Source organism: Bombina bombina, chromosome 4 (genome assembly GCF_027579735.1).
Source record: "Bombina bombina isolate aBomBom1 chromosome 4, aBomBom1.pri, whole genome shotgun sequence".
NCBI classification, from domain to species: Eukaryota; Metazoa; Chordata; class Amphibia; order Anura; family Bombinatoridae; genus Bombina; species Bombina bombina.
In genome coordinates, this window is record NC_069502.1 from 930,099,711 (window position 1) to 930,113,035 (window position 13,325).

Genomic DNA, 13,325 nt, shown 5'->3' on the forward strand with positions numbered 1-13,325 from the left:
CATAATGAAGGAACCACAATTTCTCTACCAATGTTGTTGGAATTCACAACTTTAGGTAAAAATTCAAAAGAAGTTCGCAACACCGCCTTATCCTGATGAAAAATCAGAAAAGGAGACTCACAAGAAAGAGCAGATAATTCAGAAACTCTTCTGGCAGAAGAGATGGCCAAAAGGAACAAAACTTTCCAAGAAAGTAATTTAATGTCCAATGAATGCATAGGTTCAAACGGAGGAGCTTGAAGAGCTCCCAGAACCAAATTCAAACTCCAAGGAGGAGAAATTGACTTAATGACAGGTTTTATACGAACCAAAGCTTGTACAAAACAATGAATATCAGGAAGAATAGCAATCTTTCTGTGAAAAAGAACAGAAAGAGCAGAGATTTGTCCTTTCAAAGAACTTGCGGACAAACCCTTATCTAAACCATCCTGAAGAAACTGTAAAATTCTCGGTATTCTAAAAGAATGCCAAGAAAAAATGATGAGAAAGACACCAAGAAATATAAGTCTTCCAGACTCTATAATATATCTCTCGAGATACAGATTTACGGGCCTGTAACATAGTATTAATCACAGAGTCAGAGAAACCTCTTTGACCAAGAATCAAGCGTTCAATCTCCATACCTTTAAATTTAAGGATTTCAGATCCTGATGGAAAAAAGGACCTTGTGACAGAAGGTCTGGTCTTAACGGAAGAGTCCATGGTTGGCAAGAGGCCATCCGGACAAGATCCGCATACCAAAACCTGTGAGGCCATGCTGGAGCTACCAGCAGAACAAACGAGCATTCCTTCAGAATCTTGGAGATCACTCTTGGAAGAAGAACTAGAGGCGGAAAGATATAGGCAGGATGATACTTCCAAGGAAGTGATAATGCATCCACTGCCTCCGCCTGAGGATCCCGGGATCTGGACAGATACCTGGGAAGTTTCTTGTTTAGATGGGACGCCATCAGATCTATTTCTGGAAGTTCCCACATTTGAACAATCTGAAGAAATACCTCTGGGTGAAGAGACCATTCGCCCGGATGCAACGTTTGGCGACTGAGATAATCCGCTTCCCAATTGTCTACACCTGGGATATGAACCGCAGAGATTAGACAGGAGCTGGATTCCGCCCAAACCAAAATTCGAGATACTTCTTTCATAGCCAGAGGACTGTGAGTCCCTCCTTGATGATTGATGTATGCCACAGTTGTGACATTGTCTGTCTGAAAACAAATGAACGATTCTCTCTTCAGAAGAGGCCAAAACTGAAGAGCTCTGAAAATTGCACGGAGTTCCAAGATATTGATAGGTAATCTCACCTCCTGAGATTCCCAAACTCCCTGTGCAGTCAGAGATCCCCACACAGCTCCCCAACCCGTGAGACTTGCATCTGTTGAAATTACAGTCCAGGTCGGAAGCACAAAAGAAGCCCCCTGAATTAAACGATGGTGATCTGTCCACCATGTTAGAGAGTGCCGAACAATCGGTTTTAAAGATATTGTTTGAGATATCTTCGTGTAATCCTTGCACCATTGCTTCAGCATACAGAGCTGAAGAGGTCGCATGTGAAAACGAGCAAAGGGGATCGCGTCCGATGCAGCAGTCATAAGACCTAGAATTTCCATGCATAAGGCTACCGAAGGGAATGATTGTGACTGAAGGTTTCGACAAGCTGCAATCAATTTTAGACGTCTCTTGTCTGTTAAAGACAGAGTCATGGACACTGAATCCATCTGGAAACCCAGAAAGGTTACCCTTGTCTGAGGAATCAAAGAACTTTTTGGTAAATTGATCCTCCAACCATGATCTTGAAGAAACAACACAAGTCGATTCGTATGAGATTCTGCTAAATGTAAAGACTGAGCAAGTACCAAAGATATCGTCCAAATAAGGAAATACCACAATACCCTGTTCTCTGATTACAGAGAGAAGGGCACCGAGAACCTTTGTAAAAATTCTTGGAGCTGTAGCTAGGCCAAACGGCAGAGCCACAAACTGGTAATGCTTGTCCAGAAAAGAGAATCTCAGGAACTGAAAATGATCTGGATGAATCGGAATATGCAGATATGCATCCTGTAAATCTATTGTGGACATATAATTCCCTTGCTGAACAAAAGGCAAGATAGTCCTTACAGTTACCATTTTGAACGTTGGTATCCTTACATAACGATTCAATATTTTAGATCCAGAACTGGTCTGAAGGAATTCTCCTTCTTTGGTACAATGAAGAGATTTGAATAAAACCCCATCCCCTGTTCCTGAACTGGAACTGGCATAATTACTCCAGTCAACTCTAGATCTGAAACACATTTCAGAAATGCTTGAGCTTTTACTGGATTTACTGGGACACGGGAAAGAAAAAATCTCTTTGCAGGAGGTCTTATCTTGAAACCAATTCTGTACCCTTCTGAAACAATGTTCTGAATCCAAAGATTGTGAACAGAATTGATCCAAATTTCCTTGAAAAAACGTAACCTGCCCCCTACCAGCTGAGCTGGAATGAGGGCCGCACCTTCATGTGGACTTAGAAGCAGGCTTTGCCTTTCTAGCTGGCTTGGATTTATTCCAGACTGGAGATGGTTTCCAAACTGAAACTGCTCCTGAGGATGAAGGATCAGGCTTTTGTTCTTTGTTGAAACGAAAGGAACGAAAACGATTATTAGCTCTGCTTTTACCTTTAGATTTTTTATCCTGTGGTAAAAAAGTTCCTTTCCCACCAGTAACAGTTGAAATGATGGAATCCAACTGAGAACCAAATAATTTGTTACCCTGGAAAGAAATAGAAAGTAAAGTTGATTTAGAAGCCATATCAGCATTCCAAGTTTTAAGCCATAAAGCTCTTCTAGCTAAAATAGCTAGAGACATAAACCTGACATCAATTCTGATAATATCAAAAATGGCATCACAGATAAAATTATTAGCATGCTGAAGAAGAATAATAATGTCATGAGAATCACGATGTGTTACTTGTTGTGCTAAAGTTTCCAACCAAAAAGTTGAAGCTGCAGCAACATCAGCCAAAGATATAGCAGGTCTAAGAAGATTACCTGAACACAGATAAGCTTTTCTTAGAAAGGACTCAATTTTCCTATCTAGAGGATCCTTAAACGAAGTACCATCTGACGTAGGAATAGTAGTACGTTTAGCAAGGGTAGAAATAGCCCCATCAACTTAGGGATTTTGTCCCAAAATTCTAATCTGTCAGACGGCACAGGATATAAATGCTTAAAACGTTTAGAAGGAGTAAATGAATTACCCAATTTATCCCATTCTTTGGAAATTACTGCAGAAATAGCATTAGGAACAGGAAAAACTTCTGGAATAACCACAGGAGCTTTAAATACCTTATCTAAACGTTTAGAATTAGTATCAAGAGGACAAGAATCCTCTATTTCTAAAGCAATTAGAACTTCTTTAAGTAAAGAACGAATAAATTCCATTTTAAATAAATATGAAGATTTATCAGCATCAACCTCAGAGACAGAATCCTCTGAACCAGAGGAGTCATCAGAATCAGAATGATGATGTTCATTTAAAAATTCATCTGTAGGGAGAGAAGTTTTAAAGATTTTTTACGTTTACTAGAAGGAGAAATAACAGACATAGCCTTCTTTATGGATTCAGAAACAAAATCTCTTATATTATCAGGAACATTCTGCACCTTAGATGTTGAGGGAACTGCAACAGGCAATGGTACTTTACTAAAGGAAATATTATCTGCTTTAACAAGTTTGTCATGACAATCAATACAAACAACAGCTGGAGAAATAGCTACCAAAAGTTTACAGCAGATACACTTAGCTTTGGTAGATTCAGCACTTGACAGCGATTTTCCTGTAGTATCTTCTGGCTCAGATGCAACGTGAGACATCTTGCAATATGTAAGAGAAAAAACAACATATAAAGCAAAATTGATCAAATTCCTTAAAATGACAGTTTCAGGAATGGGAAAAAAATGCCAAAGAACAAGCTTCTAGCAACCAGAAGCAATAAAAAATGAGACTTAAATAATGTGGAGACAAAAGCGACGCCCATATTTTTTCGCCGCCAAATAAGACGCCCACATTATTTGGCGCCTAAATGCTTTTTGGCGCCAAAAATGACGCCACATCCGGAACGCCGACATTTTTGGCGCGAAATAACGTCAAAGAATGACGCAACTTCCGGCGACACGTATGACGCCGGAAACGAAATAGAATTTTTGCGCCAAAAAAGTCCGCGCCAAGAATGACGCAATAAAATGAAGCATTTTCAGCCCCCGCGAGCCTAACAGCCCACAGGGAAAAGGTCAAATTTTAAGGTAAGAAAAAATGGTCAAATCAAAATGCATTATCCCAAATATGAAACTGACTGTCTGAAAATAAGGAAAGTTGAACATTCTGAGTCAAGGCAAATAAATGTTTGAATACATATATTTAGAACTTTATAAACAAAGTGCCCAACCATAGCTTGGAGTGTCACAGAAAATAAGACTTACTTACCCCAGGACACTCATCTACATATAGCAGATAGCCAAACCAGTACTGAAACGAGAATCAGCAGAGGTAATGGTATATATAAGAGTATATCGTCGATCTGAAAAGGGAGGTAAGAGATGAATCTCTACGACCGATAACAGAGAACCTATGAAATAGACCCCGTAGAAGGAGATCACTGCATTCAAATAGGCAATACTCTCCTCACATCCCTCTGACATTCACTGCACGCTGAGAGGAAAACCGGGCTCCAACTTGCTGCGGAGCGCATATCAACGTAGAATCTAGCACAAACTTACTTCACCACCTCCATCGGAGGCAAAGTTTGTAAAACTGAATTGTGGGTGTGGTGAGGGGTGTATTTATAGGCATTTTGAGGTTTGGGAAACTTTGCCCCTCCTGGTAGGAATGTATATCCCATACGTCACTAGCTCATGGACTCTTGCTAATTACATGAAAGAAAAGGAAGATATTTTACCTCACAATCTCCTCAGCTCAGCAGAGTCAGTTCTGTGTAAAAAGTAATACTCAGCTGCTCCCAGCTGCAGGTAAAAAAATTAAAAAAAATGAAGAAATGAACAGCAGCCAATCAGCATCAGCAGTGCTGAGGTCATGAACTCTTACTGTGATCTCATAAGATTTGACTTAACTAACATGAGATTTCATAGTAAGCTTCCTTTACCTGATTGGTGAAATAATATGAGAGTGCACGATGCTAGTCCTTTCAGATGTCCCAGGACAGACACACTAAAATGCTGCTTAGAAATCCTTTACAATGGGAGGTGGCTACTGAGGAACTTTTGAGGTAAAATATCTTTCTTTTTTACATAGAGATGTTCAGGTGATATTTTCTAGTCAACTTTTTACAGCTATGCTGCATCACTTTCAAGTGTTTAAACATTTGGGTATTATGGCCCTTTAAATTAATAAAAACGCAGTGATACACAAAATGTCCACTCAAGTAAAATAATGGAGTTAGAGAAGCATACCACAGTCCTTCAACAAAAGTTAGATGATCTAGAAAATAGATCCCGGCGGAATAATGTTCGCCTGATAGGGTTGCCTGAATCTGTAAAAGCGAATGACATTTTGAAATTTGTTGAAACTACCCTCCCCCCTCTGCTAGGGATTCCCACATCTGCTTTAGTGCATAGTGTAGAGAGAGCGCACAGAGTGGGCCCTGAGAGGCCGGCCATGGATCGTAATGCGCAGGCGAGGCCTGTAATGATAAAATTTTTACACTTTCAAACTAAAATGGCTGTTCTCAGGGCGTATAGGAAAATGGATGAAGTGCTGTATGAAAATTCTAGGATCCTGTTTCAGGATTATTCAGCAGACTTGGTAAAGAAGCGCAGGGAGTTCTCAACATTATGCTCCAGATTACACAGAGAGGGTAGACAGGCATTCCTGCTCTTCCCTGCCAAATTAAAGATAATAACCCACAGAGGGCCTAAATTTTTTGAATCACCACAAGCTGCACAAGAGTACTTGGATGCCGAAGATGGCTCCAGGAGCCCTGTCCGTGCTAGGGGGGGGGGAGGGTTAAAGGAATCTTCTGTGAAGGGAATATATCTCTTAATATATCTCTTAAGGTCTGAAAATGTTATTGGCATATGCTAATAGGCAAAAAAGATTACTCCATTTGGAGAGTTCAGATAGCAGTACCTATATTTACGATATGGATCTTATAGGGTTGCTTTGGTTAGTAGTTATGGTTCAGACAGGACAAGTTGTGTTCAAAAGTTGTGTTCTGTTCAAATGTTTTACTCACTTGCTAACCTCTATTACAGATGGGGTGAATCAACGGAGGGGGAAAAATACATGCAATATGATGATAGGAAAATGTATTAAAAACTTCTTTACATTCTCCTCCCTCTGGGTGCTAATGTTTATTATCTGTAACGTATGGAAAGGTTATGTTCATAAGGGAGGAAAAGTACTCCTTAAATATGAGGGTTTTATGAATAGCAAAATTTGGTTTATAATATGTTATTTTTTGATGTTGCTCTTTGCAGGTTGTGCCTCGGCAGTAAGGATAACTGAGTTTCTTGGACATGATGGGCCGGTGTGGGAACTGGTAGGAAATATAATTTTTTTTTATTTTTTTTTTTTTTTCTTCTCTCTCCCTCTCTTCCTCTATCTGTAATACCCATGAACACACAAAGGTTCTTGAAAATCATTGACATTTAGTATTTACTCCTGGAATGTGGGGGGTATACACTCCCCGATAAAAAGAAAAACTATATTAACTCAACTTAGGAAGAAAGGGGCAGATATTGCGTTTATACAGGAGACGCACCTTACTGACTCAGAACACTTGAAATTAAAGACTGATTGGGTTGGTAGGGTGGAATTTGCCTCCTATAAATCGTCTAGTAGAGGGGTAGCTATTTTATTTGGGAAGAAACTAGAGGTTGGGGACGTGACAGTATTGACAGACACTGAAGGGCGATATGTTATAGCCCGGGTTACCATTGCCGGTAAAAAGTACACACTGTGTAATATATATGCTCCCAATAATAAGGACAAGACATTCTGGAACAAACTGATTGACTTACTAACCCCCTTTTTAGACACCCCTCTTATAATAGGAGGGGACTTCAACCTGGCCCCTAATCCTCATTGTGACAGGCTTAGGGATCCCACACGACACTTGGTCGGGGCACAACCGAAGATCAATACCAAATTTGAACTAAAAACATTCCAAACACTGGTGTCCTCTTTGGATGTTGTTGATATTTGGCGGAAGCTAAATCCAGATGGCAAAGACTTCACGTGTCTCTCCCGGGCCTCTCCTACTATGTCTCGCATAGATCTATTTCTGATTTCGAACTCCCTTATCCCCCAAACAGTAGATGTTAAGATCGGAGACATTGTGGTCTCTGACCACGCCCCTGTGGGTCTCTTTTTGGACACCTTGCCCAGATCCAGTAATCGCAGGGCTCTCAGATTCCCGCAATACTTGTTGACCTCTCAGGAGTTCCAACAATACCTAGAAAGCGCTTGGTATGACTACCAAGCCAATAACGCACAGCATGCATCGACCCCGGAGCTCTTTTGGCAAACAGCCAAGGTAGTTCTTGCGGGGGATATTTTGGCCTTCTTATCTCGCAGGAAGAAACTGCAAACAGAGAGATTAGAGAAATTGAGAGAGAAGTTGACAAACAACTATGGCCTGTACAGATCTGACATGACACTGACACATCACAGGCAATACATAGCCACTAAAAAAGAATATGACACGATGCTGGCATATCAGGCCTCACAAACTCTCCTGCGAACTAGAGGCAAATATTATCGCTACGGCGATAAATCAGGCAGGCTGTTAGCCTCCCTGGTTAATCTAAAAACCTCCACCCGTTTTATTGCAGCCATCAAACATAAGGGCACTGTAGTGAAAGATCCTGAAAGGATTGTGGAAGCCTTCGCTGCCTATTACTCTGAGCTCTACACTAGCAATCAGTGTGATTCAGAAGAAAAGAGGCGAGCATTTTGGAGCTCTATTGAACTCCCACAGATAACGGAGTTGCAACTGACTCAGTTAAATGCACCAATTACGAGGGAAGAAGTGGACAGGACGATTATGACCTTAAACTTGGGTAAAGCGGCAGGCCCGGATGGGCTGCCCATTGAGTTCTACAGGATGCTGAAAACTAGAGTAACACCAGTGCTCACTGACCTGTTTGCCAACTATTTCACAGAGGAAAACAGGCCGGCCACGACTTTCACAGCCGCTCATATTACTCTTATCCCCAAAGCGGGCAAAGATGCCTTGCTTACTGAGTCTTATAGACCAATCTCACTACTGAACTCCGACTATAAGATCTTAACAAAACTACTAGCGGAGCGTCTTAAATTTGTGTTGCCAGACTTGATTCATGAAGACCAGACTGGTTTCATGATGGCAAGATCATCGGTAGTGAATGTACGCAGAATACTGAAGGTACTACATCATTTCTGGAATAGGAAAAATTCTAGAGAGGGGGATCAAGTCCCGGAGGCCTTCCTGCTGTCACTAGACGCAGAGAAGGCCTTTGACAGGGTAGAATGGAGCCATTTATTCCATACACTGGCTAGCTTTAACTTTTCTGGGCCCTTTACGGCATTTGTCAAAAATTTGTACTCATCCCCCATAGCCAATATATGTTCTAATCATCTTTACTCATCAGACATCGTTCTGCAAAGAGGCACAAGACAGGGATGCCCCCTGTCTCCCTTGCTGTTCAATCTGGCACTGGAGCCCCTGGCAGTTAAACTGCGTCAAATATTCCCGGGCATTGACATGGCCGGGCACCCCCAACATCTCGCATTGTATGCGGATGATATGTTGCTATTTGTTCAGGAACCAAAAACCCATATACCATCAATTGTGCAGGCGCTGTCAGATTTTGGGACGTTCGCGGGATACAAAGCCAACATGCAAAAGTCAGAAATTCTCTGGTTGCATAAGGGGGAGAACCAAGCCCATGACTACCCGTTTACGGTAGCAAACCAAATGATCACCTATTTAGGAATCCAGATCCATGTGAATCCCAATAAGCTGTATGCAACTAATTTGACTCCTTTATGTGCAAAACTGTGTGGTCAGATGAGAAGTTGGAAATCTCTCCCGATTTCTCTGATGGGAAGGGTTAGCCTCTTGAAAATGGTTATCCTCCCACGGCTCTTATACCCTATGCTCATGCTACCGTTACTACTCTCCAAGGCGAATGTGAAAGAGTTAAACTCTGCAATGCGTTTCTTCTTGTGGCGAGGCGGCAGACCGCGCATTGCAACAGATAAACTAACCCTGAACTACCTACATGGGGGCTTGTCGCTGCCAGATTTCAAACTCTACAATTGGGCGGCCCTGATCCGCTTAGTTGTAGATTGGCAGGTGAGTTCGGCTCACTTTTATAGCGATAACCTGGAACGGGCGGCTCTAGGAGGTATAGCCTTGGCATACCTGCCTCACATGCCAAAACCAAAGATGGGAGGGACATTGGAGGGGAATTTTATATATCAGGACCCACTAAGGGCCTGGCACCTAGCTCACAAATTTTTAGGCAAAACGAACCTAGGTTCTGCCTTTTTACCACTAAGTGGTAACCCAGATTTTCCTGCAGGTATGGATACGAAACCATTTCGCACTTGGGAGGCGCTTGGGTTGAAAACTGTGGGATCACTGGTGGACCCGCTACTGAAAACCATGAAATCTTTTGCGACACTGCAGAGAGAATACAACTTGCCAAACAAGCATTTTTATGCATACCTGCAGGCACGTCATTATGTGGAGACTCTAACCAGAGATAAACCGGATTTTTGGGAAGGCTCACCATTCCGAGTATCACAAACTTTATTTAAGATGGGATGCTTCTCTTTATCAGGGATCTACCAAACTTTGATACAAAAAAGACTACAATTACTGCAACCAGAACTTTTACAGGGCTGGCAGAGGGAGGGATTTGGGGAGATCACGTGGGAAGAGGCCCGGAGAGGACTGGAGAAAACTAGAAAAGCCACATTGTCGGCAAATCTACGGGAGACACAAATTAGATTTTTGCATAGGGCATATATGACCCCTAAGTGCCTTGCCAAGTGGATTCCCGACTGGCCAAACAGATGTACCAAGTGTTCAATGGAATCTCCGGACCTGTTGCACTGTATCTGGGACTGCCCCAAGATTAGACAGTTTTGGGAAAAACTACAATATTGGGTTAGGAAAAAGCTAGCCATAAATATTGACTTTACACCTCAGATGATATTGTTTTTAGACTGGGAACAACACCACAGGCAATTTGACTCTGAACTGACGCTACTGATATTATTAGCAAGAAAATGCATACTCAAACATTGGACAGTTGCCCAAACCCCCTCACAATAGCTTACTTTCGAAATATGCTGAGAACCCAACTATTTACCGAACAAGTAGATGTCAGAATAGACGTGGGAAATAGGCTAAATCCATTTCTTCGGAAATGGCGTAGACTGATATTGACGTTCGAATTAGAAGTACAAAGACAAGTTCTGATCCCTTTCCGTAACACTGTATCATTCCTGGAAGACTCTCTGAGAGGGGAATGGAGTCACCTAGATGACTAAAGTTTGGACATTGCAGGTTGACCCCTACGTTTGTCTCTTCCCTTGATACCTTTTCTTTTTTCTTTTTTTTTTTTCCTCACACCGGCTCATCGAGTGAGATGCAGGACATAGAATATCCTAGGCACTGAATAACGGTTGAATATAAGGGTAGGAGTAGTTCTCTGGGGTGGGGCAAGATAGTGGGGAGAGAAGTGCTAATCTCCACATGGGCGGGGGGGCATGGGAGGGAGGAGGGGTAGGAGGGGGGGGAATGGGTAGAAAAGAGAAAAGTTTGAGAGCTGTATCCATGTGAAACCTTTATCATGTTGAAAGTCTACTTGGATTATAATATGGAAATAATGTTTCTAATCAAGATATGTTGAGAAGGAAGGACAGAGAAGGTCACATACTGTAAATATACTATTGCACTGTCTTACTCTGTATAAAATACTCAACTGACTTTATACTGTAACATGGAGATATTTGTTTGTATTTACATGTATGCCGCTCTCTCAATAAAAAGATTTGAAAAAAAAAACAAAACGCAGTGATACTGATCGAATTTACTGAGGACCACAAACAATACAAACACTTCATCTTGCTTACCCTTGAAGTAGGCTTTTTCTCTCCATTAACAAATTCCTCACTTTATAACTTGTACCAGATTAAAATAAATAAGCATTTGGGGTTGCTTACCTTTAAACGAGAAATCTGGATTGGAGAAAATGCCCGTACGCCATTAATGGATGGTACCAGACGATTGTATAAAGCCTGAAAGGCACATAGGTAAAAATCAGTGATATTGATGGTGCTAGATTTAAAATTACATTATTTTCTTTTTTAAACACATTAGAGAATTTTCATTTTGGATTTCTATGTCCCTTTCAAATCTCTTTGAGCATCTATAATTCAATTTACTATGTAAAACATAGGATAACAAAAAAAAGCTACCTAGTTGTACAGAACGAACGATTTTGTCTGAAACTTTTTAACACTACCAGAATCCTGAACAATGCTCACAGATAACAAAATTTAATAGTGAAATGGAATAATGAACAAGCAGAATAAAAGTGACAAGAAAGGGGAACTCTCCAGCCAAAGTTTAAAAACAGTGGCCTAGATTACAAGCGGAGCACAAATGAGATGTTATTTTTCCACTTGGTTTTGCATAACCAAAAATGCACAATGGTATATTACATTTCTGATGCACCCAATACTTATTCAGTAGACTTTATATTTTCAGTGGGAAAGTGAAGTAGATCTATAAACAACACTTTTTAAAACTAGGTGCTAACGGTTATCACTTGCTTTTGTGCATTAAAAAAACATGTATAGCAAAGTACTTAAAGGAACAGTTCAACCAAAAATGTTCTCCCCTTTAAATTGTTCCTAATGATACATTTTATCTGCTGGAGTATATTACATTGTTTACAAGTAGCAACTTTACCCCTGATTTGCCCTTTGAAATAGCTGATTTAGCTTGTGGTATCACAACCTATACAAGTTTTAAAACTGGAGTCTCAGTTATTGATTAGCCTAAGTAAACACAGCCAGCAGAAGAAATTAAACTCACAGTGGGGTGCAGGATAGTTAGGCAATAAAATTATAATTTTCCATTGTTCTCTATGTGTTGAGCTTTAGTTTTCCAAACAAATATAAGATAAGGAAGCAAGTCTGTGTACACAAAGTGATAACATAATGAGATACGAGATTACCTGAAACTCAACCCACTGTAATAAGCTGTGGTTTAAAAGCACAAAACCAGCTACTTCATATACATACATACATATAAAAACCTGAAAATGCAATTTTTCATACATTTTATACTCTGCTGCTGGTATAACATGTCATTAGAAATACATTAATATAAAAACAATTTTACAGTGTACTGTCCCTTTAAAAGGGACATAATACTCATATGCTAAATCAGTTAAAAAGTAATTCAGCATAACTGTAAAAAGCTGACAAGAAAATATCACCTGAGCATCTGTATGTAAAAAAGGAAGATATTTTATCTCAAAAAAATTGCTGTGCAGTCCTGATGTAATACTTTGCCTTTGCTGTGATCTCATGAAATTTCATATAACTTACTTAAAATGAATAGGAAAATAACATGACTGTGCCTGCACATGACAGATGCACACTAGCAAACTGAGTGGCTTCTTAAAGTCTCTTTACAGTGGAATGTGAATTCTAAGGAAATTTGAGTTAAATATCTTCCTTTTTTTATACAGAGATGTTCAGATGATATTTTCTAGTCCGCTTTTTACAGCTACGCTGCATCACTTTCAAATGTTTCAACATTTGAGTATCATGACCCTATAAGAAACCCAAAAACATCCTTTCCTGATTTAGTCAGCACATACAATTTTACAAAAAACCTTTCCAGTTTACTTCAAATTTGCTTCATTCTCTTGGTATCCTTTGTTGAAGGAGCATCAATGCACTACTGAGAGCTAGCTGATTACATAAGGTAAGCCAATCAGAAGAGGTATATATGGGCAGCCACCAATCAGCAGCTAGCTCTCAGTAATGCATTGCTGCTCCTAAGCCTACCTAGGTACGCATTTCAACAAAGCAATCTGAGAACGAGGCAAAGTAGGCTAACAGAAGTACATTGAAAAGCCGTTTAAAAACTTACATGTTGTATCTGAATTTTGAAAGTTTAAATTTTTAATTCACTATGCCTTTAAAGTGATGGTAAACAGCGCTTATTTATGAATGAACATTTTTGCAAGTTATAGGGCCATAAATACAAGTAGCACTTTGCTATTTCCAAACCACTTTTTTTCAAAATTAGCGCTA

The 13,325-nt window shown here is 40.3% G+C and overlaps 1 protein-coding gene across 1 annotated transcript in view; it reads right to left on the bottom strand.

Moving 5' to 3' along the window:
• MTHFD1L (methylenetetrahydrofolate dehydrogenase (NADP+ dependent) 1 like) overlaps positions 1-13,325 on the bottom strand; it is a 1,099,716-nt gene that overhangs the window by 845,267 nt on the left and 241,124 nt on the right. The window contains exon 11 of the mRNA XM_053711891.1: positions 11,217-11,291. Within this exon, the coding sequence (XP_053567866.1) occupies positions 11,217-11,291 (75 nt within the window). The remainder of the gene's footprint in view (positions 1-11,216; positions 11,292-13,325) is intronic.